The sequence below is a fragment of the Diprion similis genome, chromosome 4 (genome assembly GCF_021155765.1).
Source record: "Diprion similis isolate iyDipSimi1 chromosome 4, iyDipSimi1.1, whole genome shotgun sequence".
In the NCBI taxonomy this organism is placed as follows: domain Eukaryota; kingdom Metazoa; phylum Arthropoda; class Insecta; order Hymenoptera; family Diprionidae; genus Diprion; species Diprion similis.
This window is the reverse complement of record NC_060108.1, coordinates 25,234,004-25,258,400: the sequence shown is the minus strand read 5'-3', so window position 1 is coordinate 25,258,400 and position 24,397 is coordinate 25,234,004. Positions and strand designations below refer to the sequence as shown.

Genomic DNA, 24,397 nt, shown 5'->3' with positions numbered 1-24,397 from the left:
ACACGTTTTCCGTCGTAGCTGCTAGTGAATTCGCTCTGACAGAAATTGGTAAGGAAAAGGAAAGGAAAAGAATGCCTACATGATAATTTCTTATAAATCGCACGTTTCATCTGCGGATCACCAGTGATTTATAATGCGGAAGCTGTGGCTTTCCTTTTTCCTCAATTCACGCTTAATGAATTACCGCAATATTCTTTCAGAGATCTATTAAATATAGCATTCTAATAATAGATTTTTTCCTGTGCATTGTGTTCTTTGCTGGCAAACCCATCGTCATATTTCTTTTACGTAGGCTTGTGGACGACTATTCAGAACCAATGCGTGTTTCACTGTATTACAGCATCGTGAAGTAATAAGCATATAATTATTCTTTAGAGTCATTCTCGTTGAGTATGTTCTGCATTCTTATTTTTCGTCAATACCGTAAGACATTTGAAATTTGACTTTCAGGTATTCCTTCCGAAAACACGATGATTGCTCGTGAATTATTAGAGGTATCAAAGGTGTCGATGGAGACTCCGATACTAATTTTGGGCTCTTCACGAACGTTAAGAATGGTATCAGCATTATTCAATCTGGTTCAATTGGTAAGTATTTTTTGGTTCGAAAGATAAAAATTGAACTAAACCACTGTTGGATTTGCTTAACTACGATTGAAATTTAGTATATTCAATTATTTTTGTGTCAAATAATATTAAGTGACATCATGTGTTCAATTAGTTGTTTATTTCTAGACACTAGGTACCATTTGTGTTGGGATGGCTACGTGGGACATGAAGCTCAACTTTACAGAGTTGATATTCCACAGTGGCGTGGGGATTTTCAAAAAAATTTCAGATAACCGCACTGGGTTCCTGAGCTCGATATTGAAGTTCACAACTTGGTTGCCCGCCGATGAATACGCTCGTACAACGATGGATCAACTGACTGGGCGGATTCTTCTAATTGCAATTACATCATTCTTCGTGATTGCTACATACATTTTTTTCGTTTGGTACATAGCATCTTTACTGTCTGGGACAATGACACGAAGTACACTCATTAACGTGAGTTTAAGAAGGATCTTTAATTATTATTGTATTGAATATTATTACAACGCGAAAAGTCCTGTACTTAGTCATTTACTATGGCCGTTGGGATTCTCAAAGAATTAAATGTACTGACACAGAAATAAAATTAAAAAGAAACCTAGTGAAGTATACTAAATTCATGATTAATTTATTCGGAATTCACTGTTTCAGGAGGTGATCTATCACTCAACCGGTTTTGCGGCGCACTTTTTAGCCTCATCGATCCTTTTTATGCAAATTGAAGATGTAGGAAGTGACTACTACATGAATCGCGGAACGATGTTGACTTTGGCGGTAAGTTCTTTGCTGGATTCTCTAAGTTGACAATCCACTAACAGTTCTAAGGAGTTTCTCATAAGTGTCAAATACACACCAGTTTCTTGTTGATGGTAATATTCTCTAATTTTTGTTTCTCAGGCGATGGTTATGGCCAACTCCATTTTGTATCTCATGGGATTCGGGTTGACTCTGCTGCTTTGTAGACGAATTAAGTAATGCGGCCAAAATGTAATTCGTGAAATCACTACATTCGTTGTCTATACAATTGATAATTTTTTATACGGAATATACAAATAAATTATACATATTTAAATAGCAAACAGTGGATTTAAGAACTGTACTGTTGCATGTGCCAAGCCCCGAGTCACTTGAACGAAGTGTATAAGAAAAATGCTGTCAGAAGAAAGAGGAACATTCTCATCCTCATATCATCGCCGATTATTAATCATTCGTAACAGACTTCTAAACTTGTGAAAAAATGGGCAATCTTGATCTTAAGAATTGTGGAAGATAAATTTTGAGGGTCATTTTTTTTTTGAGAAAAGACTGACATAATTATAGGTTGAACCGTCCTCGGATTACTGCCATGTTTTTACGTCGAGAAATGTGATAGAATATGTATTCATCAAAAATAATGTAAGGTGTACACCTCTGCTATTTTTGGTGCGTTTTCTGCGTTCCCGGGGGTCTAAATAGTCACGATAGGGCGATACAAATACATTCTCAGGCACAAGATTTTTGGTCGACAAAAAGTAAGGCTAACGATCAAAATTTTTCGTGAAAATTTTAACCCATTTGAAGAATTCAGGAAAGAAAATTTTAATGCACTATATCGACGTAGTTATGCAAGATGAAACGATTGCGCGCAGTTCGAATACGCTGCGAGCAACGGATCAAGAGTTGAAGCCGAAAAAATTAATAAAATTTCTACTGGTTCTTTGGAAAGATGAAGAAGGAATATGACAAAGTCATAGCTACAAAAGGTTTTGTTTCAATTCGATTACAGAGCATTCAATATGACTGAATTCTAGTAAAAGTTTTCGGGTGTCAGTGAATCTGAATGGTACGTTAAGAAGTTGTTAAAGAATGTAAGAATAAATATAGAAAAAATACAGAATAGAGATTGGACATTCCATGAAAAGGCTGACTATATAGTATTTGCCGGTAATGAAAAACAATATATATTAGTGGTAGTAGTATATAAATTAGCAATTTTTGTAGTTTGTAAGAATGTATTCAGTTCCGTCCTCCGCACAGGTACAATGGAATTCCGCAGGATATGATATGTATAACATTGTATTATTTTATGTGACCTGAAATAGAATTAAGAAATAAATGAATAAATTACTTTGCGTTTATACGTATATGCTCAGCTGTCAGTCCTACGCTCTCTTTCATATCTTTTCTGCGATACTCAATTTTAAAGACTTTGAAAAATGCTCCAAGCAATTTTTCCATGCACAATTTCATAGTGATTTTGCAAGAGAAATCGATTGAGCACAGTCCCGAAAAACTGCGAGCAACGGATCGAGAAATGCAGGCAAAGAACGAATGCTTCTTTTTTCGAATTTCTCTACTTCTGGTCATTCCTTCGTAATCTCTCTGCTGTTGGTCCTACGCTCTTTTTCATGTGTTTTCTGAGTTCCTGGGGGTCGAATTGGTCTGGAAAGGGTCATACAAATCGATTCCGAGACGAAAGATTTCCGGCTCCGGAAATGACGAAAAAACCAAGGCTAACCCCTTTGGATTTTTGCCGAAAATTTCGACGACTTTGGGAAGTGCTGCGATCAATTTTTGCATGCCCTATTCCAACGTAATTTTTCAAGAGAAATCGATGAGGCGCAGTCCCAATACGCTGCGAGCAATGGCTCAAAAGTTACAGCCGAAAAACCGCTTATTTTCATCCTCATTTCTCTGCTGTTGATCCTACGTTCTTTTTCATGCGTTTTTTGAGTTCCTGGGGGTCGAATTAGTCTAGAAAGGGTCATACAAATCGATTCCGAGACGAAAAATTTCCGGCTCCGGAAATGACGAAAAAACCAAGGCTAACCTCTTTGGATTTTTGCCGGAAATTTCGACGATTTTGGGAAGTGCTGCGATCAATTTTTGCATGCCCTATTCCGACGTAATTTTGCGAGAGAATTCGATCAAGCGCAGTCCCAATACGCTGCGAGCAATGGCTCAAAAGTTACAACCGAAAAACCGCTTATTTTCATCCTCATTTCTCTGCTGTTGATACTACGTTCTTTTTCATGCGTTTTTTGAGTTCCTGGGGGTCGAATTAGTCTAGAAAGGGTCATACAAATCGATTCCGAGACGAAAAATTTCCGGCTTCGGAAATGACGAAAAAACCAAGGCTAACCCCTTTGGATTTTTGCCGAAAATTTCGACGATTTTGGGAAGTGCTGCGATCAATTTTTGCATGCCCTATTCCGACGTAATTTTGCGAGAGAATTCGATTAAGCGCAGTCCCAATACGCTGCGAGCAATGACTCAAAAGTTACAGCCGAAAAACCGCTTATTTTCATCCTCATTTCTCTGCTGTTGATCCTACGCTCTTTTTCATGCGTTTTTTGAGTTCCTGGGGGTCAAATTAGTCTAGAAAGGGTCATACAAATCGATTCCGAGACGAAAAATTTCCGGCTCCGGAAATGACGAAAAAACCAAGGCTAACCTCTTTGGATTTTTGCCGGAAATTTCGACGATTTTGGGAAGTGCTGCGATCAATTTTTGCATGCCCTATTCCGACGTAATTTTGCGAGAGAATTCGATCAAGCGCAGTCCCAATACGCTGCGAGCAATGGCTCAAAAGTTACAACCGAAAAACCGCTTATTTTCATCCTCATTTCTCTGCTGTTGATCCTACGTTCTTTTTCATGCGTTTTTTGAGTTCCTGGGGGTCGAATTAGTCTAGAAAGGGTCATACAAATCGATTCCGAGACGAAAAATTTCCGGCTCCGGAAATGACGAAAAAACCAAGGCTAACCCCTTTGGATTTTTGCCGAAAATTTCGACGATTTTGGGAAGTGCTGCGATCAATTTTTGCATGCCCTATTCCGACGTAATTTTGCGAGAGAATTCGATTAAGCGCAGTCCCAATACGCTGCGAGCAATGACTCAAAAGTTACAGCCGAAAAACCGCTTATTTTCATCCTCATTTCTCTGCTGTTGATCCTACGCTCTTTTTCATGCGTTTTTTGAGTTCCTGGGGGTCAAATTAGTCTAGAAAGGGTCATACAAATCGATTCCGAGACGAAAAATTTCCGGCTCCGGAAATGACGAAAAAACCAAGGCTAACCTCTTTGGATTTTTGCCGGAAATTTCGACGATTTTGGGAAGTGCTGCGATCAATTTTTGCATGCCCTATTCCGACGTAATTTTGCGAGAGAATTCGATCAAGCGCAGTCCCAATACGCTGCGAGCAATGGCTCAAAAGTTACAACCGAAAAACCGCTTATTTTCATCCTCATTTCTCTGCTGTTGATCCTACGTTCTTTTTCATGCGTTTTTTGAGTTCCTGGGGGTCGAATTAGTCTAGAAAGGGTCATACAAATTGATTCCGAGACGAAAAATTTCCGGCTCCGGAAATGACGAAAAAACCAAGGCTAACCCCTTTGGATTTTTGCCGAAAATTTCGACGATTTTGGGAAGTGCTGCGATCAATTTTTGCATGCCCTATTCCGACGTAATTTTGCGAGAGAATTCGATTAAGCGCAGTCCCAATACGCTGCGAGCAATGGCTCAAAAGTTACAGCCGAAAAACCGCTTATTTTCATCCTCATTTCTCTGCTGTTGATCCTACGCTCTTTTCCATGCGTTTTTTGAGTTCCTGGGGGTCGAATTAGTCTAGAAAGGGTCATACAAATCGATTCCGGGACGAAAAATTTCCGGCTCCGGAAATGACGAAAAAACCAAGGCTAACCCCTTTGGATTTTTGCCGAAAATTTCGACGATTTTGGGAAGTGCTGCGATCAATTTTTGCATGCCCTATTCCGACGTAATTTTGCGAGAGAATTCGATTAAGCGCAGTCCCAATACGCTGCGAGCAATGACTCAAAAGTTACAGCCGAAAAACCGCTTATTTTCATCCTCATTTCTCTGCTGTTGATCCTACGTTCTTTTTCATGCGTTTTTTGAGTTCCTGGGGGTCGAATTAGTCTAGAAAGGGTCATGCAAATCGATTCCGAGACGAAAAATTTCCGGCTTCGGAAATGACGAAAAAACCAAGGCTAACCCCTTTGGATTTTTGCCGAAAATTTCGACGATTTTGGGAAGTGCTGCGATCAATTTTTGCATGCCCTATTCCGACGTGATTTTGCGAGAGAATTCGATTAAGCGCAGTCCCAATACGCTGCGAGCAATGGCTCAAGAGTTACAGCCGAAAAACCGCTTATTTTCATCCTCATTTCTCTGCTGTTGATCCTACGTTCTTTTTCATAGGTTTTTTGAGTTCCTGGGGGTCGAATTAGTCTAGAAAGGGTCATACAAATCGATTCCGAGACGAAAAATTTCCGGCTCCGGAAATGACGGAAAAACCAAGGCTAACCCCTTTGGATTTTTGCCGAAAATTTCGACGATTTTGGGAAGTGCTGCGATCAATTTTTGCATGCCCTATTCCGACGTAATTTTGCGAGAGAATTCGATCAAGCGCAGTCCCAATACGCTGCGAGCAATGGCTCAAAAGTTACAACCGAAAAACCGCTTATTTTCATCCTCATTTCTCTGCTGTTGATACTACGTTCTTTTTCATGCGTTTTTTGAGTTCCTGGGGGTCGAATTAGTCTAGAAAGGGTCATACAAATCGATTCCGAGACGAAAAATTTCCGGCTCCGGAAATGACGAAAAAACCAAGGCTAACCCCTTTGGATTTTTGCCGAAAATTTCGACGATTTTGGGAAGTGCTGCGATCAATTTTTGCATGCCCTATTCCGACGTAATTTTGCGAGAGAATTCGATTAAGCGCAGTCCCAATACGCTGCGAGCAATGACTCAAAAGTTACAGCCGAAAAACCGCTTATTTTCATCCTCATTTCTCTGCTGTTGATCCTACGCTCTTTTTCATGCGTTTTTTGAGTTCCTGGGGGTCAAATTAGTCTAGAAAGGGTCATACAAATCGATTCCGAGACGAAAAATTTCCGGCTCCGGAAATGACGAAAAAACCAAGGCTAACCTCTTTGGATTTTTGCCGAAAATTTCGACGATTTTGGGAAGTGCTGCGATCAATTTTTGCATGCCCTATTCCGACGTAATTTTGCGAGAGAATTCGATTAAGCGCAGTCCCAATACGCTGCGAGCAATGACTCAAAAGTTACAGCCGAAAAACCGCTTATTTTCATCCTCATTTCTCTGCTGTTGATCCTACGCTCTTTTTCATGCGTTTTTTGAGTTCCTGGGGGTCAAATTAGTCTAGAAAGGGTCATACAAATCGATTCCGAGACGAAAAATTTCCGGCTCCGGAAATGACGAAAAAACCAAGGCTAACCCCTTTGGATTTTTGCCGAAAATTTCGACGATTTTGGGAAGTGCTGCGATCAATTTTTGCATGCCCTATTCCGACGTAATTTTGCGAGAGAATTCGATTAAGCGCAGTCCCAATACGCTGCGAGCAATGACTCAAAAGTTACAGCCGAAAAACCGCTTATTTTCATCCTCATTTCTCTGCTGTTGATCCTACGTTCTTTTTCATAGGTTTTTTGAGTTCCTGGGGGTCGAATTGGTCTAGAAAGGGTCATACAAATCGATTCCGAGACGAAAAATTTCCGGCTCCGGAAATGACGAAGAAACCAAGGCTAACCCCTTTGGATTTTTGCCGAAAATTTCGACGATTTTGGGAATTGCTGCGATCAATTTTTGCATATCCTATTCCGACGTAATTTTGCGAGAGAATTCGATCAAGCGCAGTCCCAATACGCTGCGAGCAATGGCTCAAAAGTTACAACCGAAAAACCGCTTATTTTCATCCTCATTTCTCTGCTGTTGATCCTACGTTCTTTTTCATGCGTTTTTTGAGTTCCTGGGGGTCGAATTAGTCTAGAAAGGGTCATACAAATCGATTCCGAGACGAAAAATTTCCGGCTTCGGAAATGACGAAAAAACCAAGGCTAACCCCTTTGGATTTTTGCCGAAAATTTCGACGATTTTGGGAAGTGCTGCGATCAATTTTTGCATGCCCTATTCCGACGTAATTTTGCGAGAGAATTCGATCAAGCGCAGTCCCAATACGCTGCGAGCAATGGCTCAAAAGTTACAACCGAAAAACCGCTTATTTTCATCCTCATTTCTCTGCTGTTGATCCTACGTTCTTTTTCATGCGTTTTTTGAGTTCCTGGGGGTCGAATTAGTCTAGAAAGGGTCATACAAATCGATTCCGGGACGAAAAATTTCCGGCTCCGGAAATGACGAAAAAACCAAGGCTAACCCCTTTGGATTTTTGCCGAAAATTTCGACGATTTTGGGAAGTGCTGCGATCAATTTTTGCATGCCCTATTCCGACGTAATTTTGCGAGAGAATTCGATTAAGCGCAGTCCCAATACGCTGCGAGCAATGACTCAAAAGTTACAGCCGAAAAACCGCTTATTTTCATCCTCATTTCTCTGCTGTTGATCCTACGCTCTTTTTCATGCGTTTTTTGAGTTCCTGGGGGTCAAATTAGTCTAGAAAGGGTCATACAAATCGATTCCGAGACGAAAAATTTCCGGCTCCGGAAATGACGAAAAAACCAAGGCTAACCCCTTTGGATTTTTGCCGAAAATTTCGACGATTTTGGGAAGTGCTGCGATCAATTTTTGCATGCCCTATTCCCACGTAATTTTGCGAGAGAATTCGATTAAGCGCAGTCCCAATACGCTGCGAGCAATGGCTCAAAAGTTACAGCCGAAAAACCGCTTATTTTCATCCTCATTTCTCTGCTGTTGATCCTACGTTCTTTTTCATGCGTTTTTTGAGTTCCTGGGGGTCGAATTAGTCTAGAAAGGGTCATACAAATCGATTCCGAGACGAAAAATTTCCGGCTCCGGAAATGACGAAAAAACCAAGGCTAACCCCTTTGGATTTTTGCCGAAAATTTCGACGATTTTGGGAAGTGCTGCGATCAATTTTTGCATGCCCTATTCCGACGTAATTTTGCGAGAGAATTCGATTAAGCGCAGTCCCAATACGCTGCGAGCAATGGCTCAAAAGTTACAGCCGAAAAACCGCTTATTTTCATCCTCATTTCTCTGCTGTTGATCCTACGTTCTTTTTCATGCGTTTTTTGAGTTCCTGGGGGTCGAATTAGTCTAGAAAGGGTCATACAAATCGATTCCGAGACGAAAAATTTCCGGTTTCGGAAATGACGAAAAAACCAAGGCTAACCCCTTTGGATTTTTGCCGAAAATTTCGACGATTTTGGGAAGTGCTGCGATCAATTTTTGCATGCCCTATTCCGACGTAATTTTGCGAGAGAATTCGATTAAGCGCAGTCCCAATACGCTGCGAGCAATGGCTCAAAAGTTACAGCCGAAAAACCGCTTACTTCCATCCTCATTTCTCTGCTGTTGATCCTACGTTCTTTTTCATGCGTTTTTTGAGTTCCTGGGGGTCGAATTAGTCTAGAAAGGGTCATACAAATCGATTCCGAGACGAAAAATTTCTGGTTTCGGAAATGACGAAAAAACCAAGGCTAACCCCTTTGGATTTTTGCCGAAAATTTCGACGATTTTGGGAAGTGCTGCGATCAATTTTTGCATGCCCTATTCCGACGTAATTTTGCGAGAGAATTCGATTAAGCGCAGTCCCAATACGCTGCGAGCAATGGCTCAAAAGTTACAGCCGAAAAACCGCTTATTTTCATCCTCATTTCTCTGCTGTTGATCCTACGTTCTTTCTCATGCGTTTTTTGAGTTCCTGGGGGTCGAATTAGTCTAGAAAGGGTCATACAAATCGATTCCGAGACGAAAAATTTCCGGCTACGGAAATGACGAAAAAACCAAGGCTAACCCCTTTGGATTTTTGCCGAAAATTTCGACGATTTTGGGAAGTGCTGCGATCAATTTTTGCATGCACTATTTAGACGGAATTATGCGAAAGGTATCGATATCGCCCAGTCCGAATACGTGCCAGCAACGGATTGTGCTTCCGGTATCAGGAGAACGATCGCTTGTTTATTCGTTACTTCCATTCTGCAATAAACAAATTGTAGAAATTTCATCGGAGCCGAAGCGATCGCTAGAAAACAAGGATTGATTGATCGATGCATTATGTCGATTATGCTTTGTGCCTGAATTCGTGCCAGCCTACCTGAGGGGGCTCATGATTGCTTGCTGAGTGAGCCACGTATCGAAAGTCAAGGCTCAAGAGAATCAAATTTGCACCAACTTTTTGATGAGGAGGGGAGAATAAATTTCATAGCTTTAAACTTCCAGTTGCAGTTTATTCAATATATCCTAATCATAGTACAAGTGTTTTGGTGTCAGTGTATTTACCAGTGTATCAACTTTAACAAGTTGCCAAATAATATTGTGGTGGTAGACAATAAGGAATGCCAAAGAATGATAGAACAGTACATAAGAAATCCAATTAATATATGATAAAGCAAAAGTGCACTATACGTAATCTTAGGCAGAATACGATAAATATTATATAAGATTATTTCAATTGTAGTTTGTGAGTAGACTTCAAACTCCGCTTGCGCACAGCTGCAATAGCTCTCTTGCGGAAACGATATCTATAATAATGTTTTGTTAGTATTTCATGTAACCTGTATTGAAATAAATCAATGAATGAATTAATTCCTATGTATTTTCTTTTTACTCCCTGAGCTGTGGGCTCTAGGATCCTTGAAATCCCAATTTCAATTAGGACCTGGAATCTGACCCTGGGCAAGGCAAAAAAGATGTGAAAAAGAACGAGGAAAATTCATTTCTTCTCATTTCAATTCAAGACCATCCTGTCCTAGTCTTAGTAACTAATATCTCCCGAGTGCACCCATCCTTTTCAACACAATGAAAAAAAGACCTTCATGACCGAAATAAAAATCAAGGGTTGAACTGGAAATTCCAGTGCATTCGCTAGAATAGCTATTCATGTGGCATGCCCGTAAGCTGCCTGTTTTTTGGCAACGATAAAGATTTGAGGACGAGCTGAAGGCGAGCCGGAAGCGAGTACTGAAATTATCGGAGCCAAAAAACGGTTTACGGGCATGCTACATACAATATTTTTTACGGTATGGGCATTGAAAAGCAAAACGAAGAATGAGGTTATGTCGCGATCTGTTCGACGAAGCTACTTTATTCGGCAGTTTTGAATGCGCACTTCAAACTGCGCATCTAAACCGCGGAATAAAGACTTTATTCCGCAACTTTGTTCGCTGCCGTATAAAGCGTCACTTTACGGAACGAAAACTGCCACAAAAAGTGGACTTTTCAATGCCCATGTCGTAAAAAATATGTTACGCAAGTTACCTTCCTCATCGATGGTTACAACTGTAGCATCTGGATCGATATAGTAACAGTTCATCATAGTGTCAGTCTTCCACAATAGTTCATCCACCTAATTAGTTCCCAATACTCTGCCTGTATCTGGATCCACCACCATTAGCTAGTAATTGATTAAGATTCGGCCACACGATCAGGGTACGCGCTGTTTGATCGCATTGATACGCCACCTCTTAGTTCTGTCATGCCGTAGCCTAATTAATTCCCCGTTTCAAGTGGTCATTCCTGTCGAGAAATGCAGTCAGAAAATGAATCGACAGCCATTTACGGCCAATATTAAGTAGGGTCAAGTTAAAATTGACCTGACCTAATTTTTATATTATTCATAGGACAAGGGCTCTGTCCGTTTCATGTTAAGCTCGATTTCCCATCTGACATTTTTCATCTTACTTATTACACTGACAGTTTGCACATTCGGCAGATTGAAGGATGGCGTCGGCACAGGATATTATTTTTCATTGTGGATTTTTCTTAGGTTGAATTCACAATTCTGCCCGACACTCGTAGCTGATGTATCTAGGTTGTCAGTCTTAATAATATGGAACAGCTGCTAAGGAAGTGGGTTTTTGTATTACGTTCTACACATTAAGCGGTTTCCGATAAGGAACCGCAATAACCGTCAGTATTATGTGTGAATTATTATAATACCATACACGATTTTGAAAGAATTGACAGCTTTTTGCTGATTCCCTTGCAAATTTCTAAGATTTATTACTTCGGTACTCGGACTTTCATTTATTTTGAGTTTCTTTCTCTTGGTCCGCTTTCTGTTCCTTTTATATGCTTGAGCAGCTGATAAAGCTTTTGGACTTTGAATATACTGACCAATATCTGCATTTAAATCCGCCATTCTGTAATGTCTTCTTTAAAAAAATCAGCAGATAAATGGTCTTATCACTGTACACCTTGGCCGTATCTTTAAAATTTGAAAGAGTATTTTATTCCACACCCTAAATAGCAACACAATCCCTAATTTCTTTATCAATTTTCCACAATTCCAGATCGTAATTAATGATTTTTGGCAAATTCTCAATTGCACTGCAACTCAATCTTTTTCTGCCGTCGCTCAGTATGTGAAATCACAAAATTACAATTTACAGTACGTAATGCTTGTGAAAATATCATTAAGACTCTTTGTAAAGTTATGTAACAAAGCTGAATAAAATATCTCGTGAAACGTAATTGCTACGTACAAACGTTAATGAAATTTACTCGAAAATGAATTTTACAAAATCACTGGAATTTCTAAAAAAAAAATTCATATGTACCTTTTCAGAAAAACCAATGTATCCATTTTATATGAAATAAAAAAATTTTTACTAGAAATTGGCTACACAAAGGTTTGTTTGAGTAATTTATTAACAACTTTGGGAACCATTATTATTTAAAACGAATTATCTTATCAACTTGGTTATGACTGCTTTTTTAAAGATTTTTATCTCATCGCGAAGTGTTCAATATTCTCATCGAGACTCACTTTTGGTTGGGAATACACGTCCCGTAACACCTTAAGACTACGTAATAGAAATTCAATCAGAAATAGTGGCTATACATGGATTCTTGGATGCTGGGCACATTGAAGGAAAAACTCAAACAAATTTATTTTTATAAATAATAAATGCCTGATAATCGGCACGTACGTAAGAGTGGTTTAGAAAGATCCTGAGATCTTTTTATCGAATAAGGAATGTGTAACCTGATTCGTTATTGTATTGGCTTTCGCCAGATGGACTGATAGCAACTCAATATATTTTTACCAATTCTCATTGGCTGGTATGGATGGATTGATCTAAGGCAATGACGTTTTGAATTATGAAGCTTTTTAAAGGACGGTGACAGAACCTCGGATCAGTTATTCAGAGCCACCTTTACAGGGTACAGGACCAGCGATTTCTCGTTGTGAGTTTGGTTGACTCAGATTGCCTACAAAAAGTGAGTAAAAATTCCTGTCTATGATACGTATGCTTCTATAGCTATTGTAATCCAGTGGATTGAAAACCGTATAATCTTTACTCTGGAAGAGTTTGAACATTGGTCTTCATGAGTGTCATAAAATTATAGGGGAAACACGGTTTTATCACATTCGCTTGCTTAAAACGTTTTTTTTCCAACTTTTGGCACCATTTGTGACCAAAGGTTCCATTCAACTCCCCGGAACGGTCGTGAACTTGATCAAGCTCAGTGGGCGATTCGCACGTAATTTGTAATTATTTGATACTTTTTAGCTTGGGAGAATATGATTTTGAAAATTTTCGTAAGACTTATCAGATGTCTGAGTAATGAACCATTTGAATATCATATGCTATATGATGTACGCAATGCTGACAGTGTTAGAAAAAATGTCTAGGATCAAATTGCATGCTCCAACTGCCTGAAGTCAATTTTTGATAAACCTTATGTTGCATATGACAGTTTCACAATTAGCTATTGAAAATTTTTCATATGTTTAATGAATAGTCTGTTTTCTCATGCCTGAAACTTTTGTTAGATGTTCTAATCAGCTCATGAAACATACAACAGAAATGTTATTGAGATTTATAGTTTTATTTATTTATATTTTTAAACAGTCAACTATGAAAAGAGCAATAAATGTACTAATATCAATTGGTCTAATGTCATTTAATATATGAATCCAAAGTGCAAGTTCTTACACGTGGCTTACTAATCACGATTTTACCGCTTTCGAAACTTCCAACCCTTGAAAAAACTATTGTCGTAATCTATTGGAGACTCGGAATTCAACTTTAACTTTGTTATGTCCATTTACATTGTATACTGATATGTACTACTGAAGCAATGGAAGTGCGAAATGCTCGTCACACGTTTTCTGCAATCATATCTTTTTTCCTCTGCATTATATGCTTCACTTGCGACCCTTTGGTCAGTTTTGTTTTATGCAGACCTTGGAGGCGAATATTCAGAATCAATGAAAGTTTCATCATATTAAAACATTATTCAGTAATGATTGCATAATTATTTCTTAAAACTATTCTCGTTGAGTATGTTAACTTTTAGGTATTCTTTTGGAAGCTGTGATCGATCGACAGTGGAATTAACGGACGTGATGGACACTCCGAAGCACATTTTGAACTCTTCACGAAGTTTAAGCATCGTATCAGCATTATTCAATTTCACTCAATTGGTCAGTATACTTTGATTTTCAGGATGAAAATTAAACTCATTTTTCAATTTGCTGAATTACGATTAAAATTTGGTAAAGACAATTATTGATGTGCCGAATAATCTCAGGTGACATTGTGTGTTCAATTAAATGGTTATTTTTAGGTACTGGATATCGTTTGCGTTGGGATAGCTTTGTGGGACATAAAGGACAACTTTTTAACGTTACTAACCTACAGCGGCATGAGTCTTTTAAGACAAATTTTGCCTAAGCAAAATGTGTTCCTGAACCAAGTATTGGGTACTATAAGTGGGATATCCTCCGCAGAAATCGGAATGGCAGATCAACTGAGTGGTCGAATTCTTGTAACTGCAATTACAATATCCTTTGTGATTACTTCATACGTTTTTATCGTCTGGTACATAGTATCTTTACTGAGTAGGACCGTGGGAAAAACTTTACTCGTCGTTGTAAGTTGACGCAGGATCCTTAATTATCATTGCAATGAATATTATTACAACACCAAGAGTCTTGTAATTAGTCATTTACTATGAACGTTGGGATTCTCAAAGAATGAATTGAAATTTAACTAGAATAAAATGAGAAAGAAATCTGCAAGTATACGGTATGCATAACTAATTTAATCGGAATTCATTATTTCAGGAGGTGATCTATCAATCAACCGGTTTCATGGCACACTTATTGGCCTCCTCGGCCCTTTTTGTGCAAATTAAAAATGCAGGAACTCGCTCCTACATAAATCGCGAATGGATGTTGGTTTTGGCGGTAAGTTTTTCATTGGACTATCCAAGTTGACAATCCTCTAACAGTTGTGAGAAGTTTCTCATAATGAAAAAAAAAAAAAAAAATACACACCAGTTTCTCGTTGATGGCAATATTCTCCAATTTCTGTTTTTCAGGCGCTGGTTATGGCCAACGCCACTTTGTATCTCCTGGATCTCGGTCTAACTCTGTTGCTTTGCCGACGAATACGACTACGAGATGATTGATAGACTTGCAGTGGATTTGCAGTTCAGAGAACTTTCCATTGATCTCTACCGATACCTATATACCCATAATGTTATCTTTACGATTAGATACAAATACGAGATGCGTGAACTTAGGTGGAATAAGTTGAAATCAAAGTGTAATTCATAACATCACTGCATTCGTTCTCTATACAATTCATAATTCTTCATACGAAAAATTATGAGCAGAAGTAAATTACATATATTTGAATAGCAAGCATTGGATTTATGAATTGTATCAATGCGTGTGTCAATTGTTCTCAGTCACTCAAATAAAGATTTTAAGAGAAAATGCCATCAGAAAATGGAGGAATATTCTCATTCTTAGTTCTGCTCCAAAAATCGCAAAAAAGGTAAGCTTACGGTGGATTTTTTTGGCAAAATGTTGGCTGATTCGGAAAAATTCTTCAGTCGATAAGTCACGAATGAGACATGATCCCACGGGAGAAATCGGCTGCTGTTGGTCTCATGCCCCAGCAGTCAACGTTTCAGAAATTACATCGGAAAAACCACGAAATCTCGTTTAATTATCTGAGTTCTCAATTCTGTGATGTCTCGACCATTTTTCTAAGTTTCAATGGTTCCAATTATTTCGAAACCCCTACTCAATATCGTGCGTAAAGAGTTGTCGATGTATTTTCTGGTTACCTTTCTCAATAGAAATAATTACCTGAAACAGGAATTTAAGTCTATCATTTTTGGGCTGTTCCTCAAATGTTTATTTTCGAAAAAATGAAAATAGCGAGAATCCAATACGATTAATTGTTCGAAACTGACCTCCAAACATTTGAATAAATCGACAATCTTAATCTTCAGAATTCTGGGACACGAATTTTTAGGGAATATTTTTTTAGAAAAAAAAAAAAAACTATTACAATTATGGGTTGAACAACTATATCGCTAATTTAAGACATTTTTTATGCGGTTTGAAAAAAGTACGAAATAAATAAACATGACTAGTGTTGAAATTTCAGCTGATCTACACATGGGAGCACTAATTCAGAAACTGTTAATGCGCTGTTAATTTTTCGGCCGAGTCGATTACATTGGCAATGCAGAGTCGATCCGCACCGTCCTTGCACACAATATTCACAAATATTGTCCTGTTTTACCGGCGGCCGGCGTCGGCGCTGCAGGCTGACTGCGTTACCAACGTAATCGACCCGGTCGAAAAATTAACCGTCCTCGGATCACTGTTGCTGCGTGTACGTCAAGAACTGTGAGAGTATACGTATTAATAAAAATTCCATTTTGTACGAAATACATTTGACTATCCTTCAGCTTGAGCGCATAAACACCATGCTTTATTACATATGTGTTTCCATCCATCGACAATATTCGTTGACTATAGTTATTTTATTAATATGTATTTTAAATTTTCGAAGTCAGATAATCTGCGTATCGTCAACGTATGCTGAAAAAGTGAGCAATTATAACAGTTTAAAAAAAAAAAGAAAAAAGAATCTTTAAAAATTTATCTTCTCCTACAATTTTGTAGATTAATTAAAGTGTTGCAGATTTTTTCACACGTTCAGAAGACGATTTCGAAGGATCAATCGAATTACCGATATTTTCAGTTTATCAAAAATAATCACTTTGTAAAGAGCTTAAGAATTATTAATATATTTTCCGTTTCGAGTGGTCATTCCTTCAAGAAAATGGGTCAGAAGGATACTGACAGTCGCTACATCCGGTAGATTGAAGGACGGCGTCGAAAAATAACATCCTTGGTGCATATATTTTTTACATCATTTTATGAAACTGCAAAGTTGTGAAATCCTAATATACATGTGTTTTTTTTTTTCTTCATAAGATCTGATTCTGCCCATCACTTCACAATAAACTTAACAATATTCAAAAACGAAGACAAAATATTTTAACAACGCGGTACATAAACCATAAAAACACAGTGATGAAATTCGAACGCTTAACTTAGGGTTTGGTAAATTATTTGTAGATTCAATTTTTATATTCTCCAAAGCTCCTTGTGACCCCCAATTGATGAAATGCTTTTAGGAATGCAGGCAATCCAACGCGAGCACGAAAACAATTTGGGTAGAAACTGTGCTCCGGAACGTAGGCAATTCTATCAACTAGTACGCGATCTAACGCCTGACACAATCGATGGTATTTGTTAATCGTATTAAAACATTGCGACATCGTCAAAGCTGTTTGTGAATTCGAGATGTAATGTGATATTATAATGGATTGTTCGTTAATTATTATGAAACTCTTATTTAATAACAGTAATTGTTCGTAACTAGAATGCACTATAGAGAACAATATGCTAAGTGATATTATAATTGATTGTTTCTTAATTCATACGAAACTCTTATTTGATAACAGTTATTTTTTGGAATTCGAATGCACCATAGAGAACAATATCATTAAATTCAACGTGATCGTTGAATTACATTATGAGATATAATAATAGCTATTAAACTGTTGATATTGCACGCCGCAGTCTGCAATGTATGCGTAATGTATGAAACGGGATTGCATGTTTCAATATGTGACTTGAGTATCGGTATACCTACATCAGCGTAATCGTGATGTTGGCAGTAAGTACGGTTGGGTTAAACCGCGAGTTGACGTTTAGCATAGCAGCATGTAATCGTGTTCTTCGAAAAAACGAGGATACTTAAAGAACAGGAAATGTAAAGATCATACTTGGCATAAATTTCAAATGAAAAAAACCCGACACACCTTGGAGATAACGCAAGTATTTGATGAACGACTTCGATAAAAGTTTTTAAGGAAAATCGCTTACCTCACTTCCGTGTGATAGTTTCCTAACAGAAAAAAAGTAACGCCTCAAACTGGAGTTCACAAAGAATGAGAAAAATTCGTGAAATTTTCACTCGAGGTAATCTCATGCACTCTGTGTGAAAAACAATCAAGCTAATACCTGTAGATAATAACGAGGCGAAAAAAGCCTCATCGGACAGTGAATGACTGCATAGTGAAAACGAAGACCTGCATACGGGTCTTAATGTCAAGGAGCTCTACTTGCCTACATCGATCCTTGAAACACCTTATTCAGTATAATACCTGTCAAGAGGGGGAGGCAAAAGTAAAAGGGGAAAGAGCGATTTCTGCAATGTCGGAGGAAGTGTAGGCGTCGAATAATCTGTAGATAACTGAGCGCGATGGATCGTTACCGATCGGTCGCCGAGGAGTCGATGCTGGATCTTCTGAGCCTCTGGACTACTCTAGAGTCTATTAACGGTGGCGAGAATGACGGCATGACGCATACTTCATACAACTCGGCTTTTAAATGCGTGACATGAGATCTTTGGTTGAGCTGATTGGTATTTCCCATGGTACCCAAGCGATCTCGATCATCACAATTGAAGTTCCACTCAGTCAGTGTGGCCAGCCTGGCGGTCAGTCGTCGGGGCATCAGCCAGCCGCCTGCAGCCGACGACCGTCTTAAAACCAGTATTTCCTTGAGTGCCCTGCATGCGCGTTCCTTCAGTTACTCGAAAGACGTCCACTGCGTTACTTGGAAGTCCTGTCGTTCCTGCCGGAGAGCTGCATCGTTCACAATTAACAAGTAGGTGCATCATTTGTAACAGAATAAATGCACAAGACGTATTCAAAATCAGACAATATTTAAAATGCGTGAATCTTGCATATGTAATATCTGTTGTATATATACTGGTCGAACCGGGTCGAGGAAAAATAAGAAAATCCTTGAGAGGTGCAAAGGATCTGGTAAGGCCTTGGATCCGCACCTCTTTTTGTTTGGAAGCTCCGCCTATCGAGGCGTCGATTTTTTAGTACCGATAATATTTTCCTTGTCTGTATAGTTTCAACGTTTCTCTCATCAAGAACTTGTTACTCAGTTCGTCGTTGTAGTTCCAGTAAACCTTTGTACATTTATTTGTCGGTGAGTGAGACTAGTTTACATCCAACTACTGAACAATTATCACTGGAATGCGAGTACAGCGGCTGGTCTGATTCACCGTTTGACGTTTGAAATATGCGCGCCTTTGTGATAAGAGAGAAGTGATATAAGATTGGTGCTACAGACCAAGCGAAGCAATCAGTTGGTAGTGATACGTTCGAGTATAAATTCTAAGCTAGCTAGTAACGAGTCGCGTGTTGCATACAAGTATGCGCGGTAACTAAGACTTTGAATTTTAATAATTATAGTGTTAAAATCAACTTCATATTATTAAAAAGTTCACGGCCCGTTACTACAAACAATTGCGTTTGCCAGGCAAGTTCAAATTTGTAATATTTCTCCCGCCTTTTGTAAACTACACCATTGGATTGAATTGCTTAGAAGCGGCATGAACAACGGACTCAGAAGGAATCCGAGTGGTAAATATTGACGATCGTTTACAAACAAAAAATTTTCTACGAATTCGGAGGCGTAGAACAAACCTAATCAAAATGTGATAAAGATATTTTATGCCGACAGTGCGTTCTTGAACTCTCGATTTATAAAGATCACAAGTTAAATTTACCATTACGTTCTACGGACCGTGTCCCCAGGTTCATAAGGTCCAGCCTTCGTGCAGCTTACTCCTCGATCGCGTGATACCAGTTAAAATTAGTTTTCCAAATCCTAATTCAACGTACTTGTGCAATATTTGATAGGTTATACTGTTTAGTATTGTGACATTTTACCATGATAAAGCCACGATGTAGATAAACATCCGCAGTGAGATCTTGCAAGAATGTTATTCACTTGCACAACGCTCGATCGTGGCTTCGTTATCTTACTAACTGACTCATTTCCATGCAATATACATCTATGCATCATTACAGATCCAATTATATTGTTTCAGATATTCAATTCATAAATCTACACGATGTCTCACTCAAGAAAAATGATGTCAACGAAGACAGTAGGTTCCTCTACAGCTCCGATTTCGAGCATGGCATGGAACTTCAAAATATTAGGAGCGATCCTCTTATTTGTTGAAATGGTGATTATTTCTTCATGCTTTTATCCCAGTAAAATTCTACTCCACCATGACTAGATCCCCACATAATTTATCAGCAAAATTTGTACGGAGCGAAATCATCGCTGTTTCTGCGCCTACAACGACGTTATCTGTATGAGTAACCATTATCTGGAAAACCACACCTCTGTCTCGATACACAAACTGCCATGCCGGTCCACTGTCAATCATACAATGAGCTACGTCATTGGCCACGTGCAGATAGGAAAAAGTGTGTCTATCCAAAGTTAGCTAAGTACGACTAAGTACTATATTTTTTCTTCGTTTTCTCTGGCCAAACACGTAAATCACTTAACGGCTAATGCGGACCTGCTATATTTGCGCATCTAATTTTCGTATTGCCCAGTCACTCTCATGCTCATCTACCATACCCGTCAACAAAAAAGTCCACCAAATGTGATGAGCAGCTTACCATATTAACCAATTTAAGTGTAAATTAAACTCGTACTAACGCAAACTAAAAAAAAAAAAAAAACCAAACTGCGTAAATGAGTTAAGGTGAAAACTTGAGACTGAAACGGATTGCGCGAAGAGGATTCCTTAGATCCAACAGTCTGGAATGCGACATTGTATTCATTGCAGGTTGCGATTCAACCTCAGTGAGATATTTTTCACATGAATTTGAAGGCCGGCTAAAAAATCGACATACATATAAGAATCATTTTGAATACTAACTGCAACTGTCCAGTGTTATTTCACGGCGGAGATACTACAAAGTATCGTGAAAAATAGGTCAGTGATTACTTTCCCCTTAGACGAATTTAATATTTGTTGCCATTTTGAATTCCGGAAAGTCGCAGAAGCGTCACTCGCCACCCCTGAGATGACGGGCGAAGATTATAGTTGGCCCCGCAATTTATTGCCGAAGGTCGTAGATTTCTAACGGTATAAACGAAACGTTGAACCCAACGGATTTAACGGTGTCTTACAATTGGCCTTAAGAAATCGGCTAATGAACGCTAAAATACAACTCCGTACTGTGTGTGGTAAATCGGAAGAAGTTTTCGGTAATCTACACAGGTTCACTGACAATCGATTTACGGTGATTTTCTACAGGTGCTGGGGGTCGTCTCCTCATGGAAAGCCGGGTATGACCTGAACGCCAACTTTCCGGAGGTGATCGTCATGAGCAGTAAGGAGATCATGGCGCTGGTGATGAGGAACATTATTGGGAAATCGGCTGGCTATGACGAAAGGACCCTGGATCTCCTGGAGAAGGACCGCGATCATTCCCCGGTGGATCAGATCACTGGCCGCGTGTTTGTGGTTTCGGTGTCTGGAATTTTTATCCTTATCTCTTTCGTGCTGTTCGCTTTGTCTCTCGCGTCCTTGATCACGAGATCGTTTAAACGAAGCGCACCTGTTTACGTGAGTATTGAAAGAAAAAGAGAAATAAATCAATCTTATTGGCCAGAAAATATTTGAATGACAAGATAATATTTGAAACATCTCTACCCAGTGCGATGATTTCTTGATTTAGGAGATGATATGCCATTTGATCAGTTTTGGAGCGCACCTCTTGGCGGCTTTGGCCCTTAACGCACAAATCGGCCTCCAGGGAGACAGTTTTGTTAATTCTGAAACGATGCGTAAAGTAGTGGTGAGTGTTAAAATGGAATGATTGTACGAGCAGCCGCACAAAGAGATTGAAGCGGTGATTGTATTCTTTGTTTTCATCTTTTCAGTGGATCGTCATAGCCAACTCAACGCTGAATTTCGTCAGTGCCATTGTATCTCTGTTGTCTTGCAGAGAATTCATGATTACCGATAGAGAAATCACCGCTTGAACGTGATTTCGTGTTTCCATGCCCAGTCGTTGTATTCAAAAACTACGAATACTAGTCACGAGTGAAGACCAAAGTCAATGTCGTAGTACAGATGCAAAAGAAGAAAAAAATAAGAAACAACGCAACGGCAACTATGTTTGATAATTTCGCGGAATCTTAATTTAGTCGATGCCAGTATTAATTCAGCAATTAATGCTGGATCTTGTAACGGACATTATTCGATGTATCATCGAGGTGCTTCAACAGCACAGTCTTAAATCGATAATATCGAAGGACATTGTTATTTTTCTACTTTTATATTAAGCCTTTACAGTATCGTACAGCACGTACGTATTCTTTCGTTGTCGTTCTATTTTCGTAACACTAAGTATATAGCCTGAGTATGTTAATGTTCAGACGAATTTAGTTTGAATATAAATGACGAAGAATATGTTTAATTACTTATAATGATTCCTCATTGAATTGATATTGGACGATGTGTCCCGAGGTTAAATGGGGCTAAATGACCCTTACATTCTATTCTGTCGTTTCACTTATCATTACTATACATGTCGTATAGTGCAGTATAATTTTTGTGGGGAAAAAAACGCAGTGAAACTCATGCAGTGGAATTTCGTTTAATCTCTGCTCACGGTAAAAATTTTTACTATATAATAACAGTACTCGCGTCGTTGATTACGATACCTTCCAATCCATAATTACGTGTCAAATGTAAATGGTAATTGATAATATTAGTGATTATTTAGCAACGATACTTTTATTGTATGTTTACTCGAATAGTATAATTATTAAACTAGGACTAATCAGTTAATCGTATAAAGGTATACACTCGTTGGAACACACATCAATTACACAAAATAAATAATTAAAAATACCGAAATTGCCAGCAAAGTTATTTTCTTTAGGTTATGGTTCATGCTGCAGTTTTATACCGTGACCAGATCCCTCACATTCTTGAGCCTCAAAGCTCAACTGATCGCATCTTATTGTTGTGCCCATTGCAGGCAAAGAAACGAGAGATTATAATGACTCATCGTAAATAAAAGTATTAAGGCATTTGTCGTATAATGGTACCGGAATATAAACCAGCATTACTCTTGATGAACGAATAACGACTGTGAACATCGATCTCAAAAACATAAATTATACTTTTGCCGGTACCGTGAGATCTGAGATAACTGCAATAATCGATTTGCGATCAAATTGTAATAGACAAGTTGATTGGAATTTAAATACAGACATAATACATGTATAGTACGTTTTCGAAACCCGTATGTAATCATGTCTGAATTTATAACTGAACAATAAGTTAAATACGTATTGCTGCACTTTGTACTGCATGTAGCAATAGCGTGACATGCAGATTCTCTTGGTGAAGTGCATACGAAGTTTGACGCTATATATAGCTGAATGCGCAGCGGTGATATTCTTGCTGAGAACAGTTGGTAACAGCTTGGATCAAAAGAATTTATCATTCTCGTCGGTCAAGAAGCACAGCGGTTATCATCGGTCGATATTATGAAAAGTAGCAATGCTAAGATTTTACTACTTGTCATTGTGCGAATTGAAGATCACACTTTTGATTCAGGGCACGTTTGCGGTGACAAATAAAGCAGCTGCGTCGTGCAGGAAATTCGAGAGTTAACCCGCTACGAACCGGATTACAAACCTTAAGACGGCGATTGATAAAATACTGCAATCTTTTTTAGGCTTATGCCTGTCCTATACTCGTATATTGGAAGCAGTCTCCGTTTATTTGCGACAACTCATTTTGCCGTTTACTCATCAGCTGCACGTTAATTTATTCTGCAAGTTTCCACTGACAAGGAATGTTTTCCTGGGATGATTTGTATTTTAGAAAATGGTATCGTTCTGATACAACGCACGAAGTATTCTGGTCCCACATCACAAATTTGTCTACTATTTTTGAGTCCGACTTTTTAATTTATTATTTTCAGACAGTTATTCAGTTACCTGGTAAGTATTTTGCGGGTAAACAAAGAAATTTAACTGGATCGCAGAAGTTTTTGAAGTAATATAGTAATAAGAAATAATATATTATTTGCTGATTGCCATCACTTTTATAAAATAGAATCATTTTAAAGTCAGTTTGGAGATTACTCCAGTTCTCTTTTCGAATCATCAGACAAAATTTGAAATCAATTGTAGGTAACCGGCCGAATGAAGCTCCCAATGGAGTCTGCAATCGTCTACTTACCTTTTTAGTAATGCAGCCCTTTTCTTGAGTCTTCGAAAATTAAGCCACGACTTGGTGCCACCATGCTCGGATCGAACTCTTCAACGTAAATATTTCACTCTTCAATGTGAGCATTTGAGCAAAAGGAAATAGAAAAGAAATCATTCAGCTTGTTTTACGTAATAACTATCGAGGTTCTTTTACTGGCACTATACTCACTCTGATCACAATTGCAAATTGATTCGTCATTTCAGAAGGTGATTTGCAACACAGTGAACACTTTTTTCCAGTCCTCAGCTGTGACAAGTGCTTTTGTCTCCGAAGTCAAGGCAGATAAGAAAGCACAAGTTATGGACAAGGAAACTCATTTACTCTCTACTGTGTGTTGCTTTATTCCACCTGATGTCATATAAATTAGAGTATTTTCTTTAATCATTAGCCGCGGAAGTCACAGCTTTGATGCCA

The 24,397-nt window shown here is 38.6% G+C and overlaps 1 protein-coding gene and 1 pseudogene across 1 annotated transcript; both read left to right on the top strand.

Moving 5' to 3' along the window:
- Positions 1–470: 470 nt before the first annotated feature.
- On the top strand, positions 471–19,783 carry LOC124405414. Its single transcript, XM_046880288.1, has 7 exons — positions 471–587; positions 735–1,046; positions 1,242–1,364; positions 1,488–1,584; positions 14,947–15,024; positions 18,994–18,997; positions 19,772–19,783. The coding sequence occupies exons 1-4, from the start codon at positions 471–473 to the stop codon at positions 1,563–1,565; spliced, it is 630 nt and encodes a 209-aa protein (XP_046736244.1). The 3' UTR covers positions 1,566–1,584; positions 14,947–15,024; positions 18,994–18,997; positions 19,772–19,783.
- On the top strand, positions 17,956–22,871 carry LOC124405416 (annotated as a pseudogene).
- Positions 22,872–24,397: the final 1,526 nt, after the last annotated feature.

What these genes read in the sequence shown, in the direction of transcription:
- LOC124405414 (XM_046880288.1), top strand. Translation starts at nt 471, where the DNA reads ATGATTGCTCGTGAATTATTAGAGGTATCAAAGGTGTCGATGGAGACT. An exon ending in TATTCAATCTGGTTCAATTG is followed by an intron (nt 588 to 734) that starts GTAAGTATTTTT and finishes GTTTATTTCTAG; the next exon opens with ACACTAGGTACCATTTGTGT. An exon ending in GAACGATGTTGACTTTGGCG is followed by an intron (nt 1,365 to 1,487) that starts GTAAGTTCTTTG and finishes TTTGTTTCTCAG; the next exon opens with GCGATGGTTATGGCCAACTC.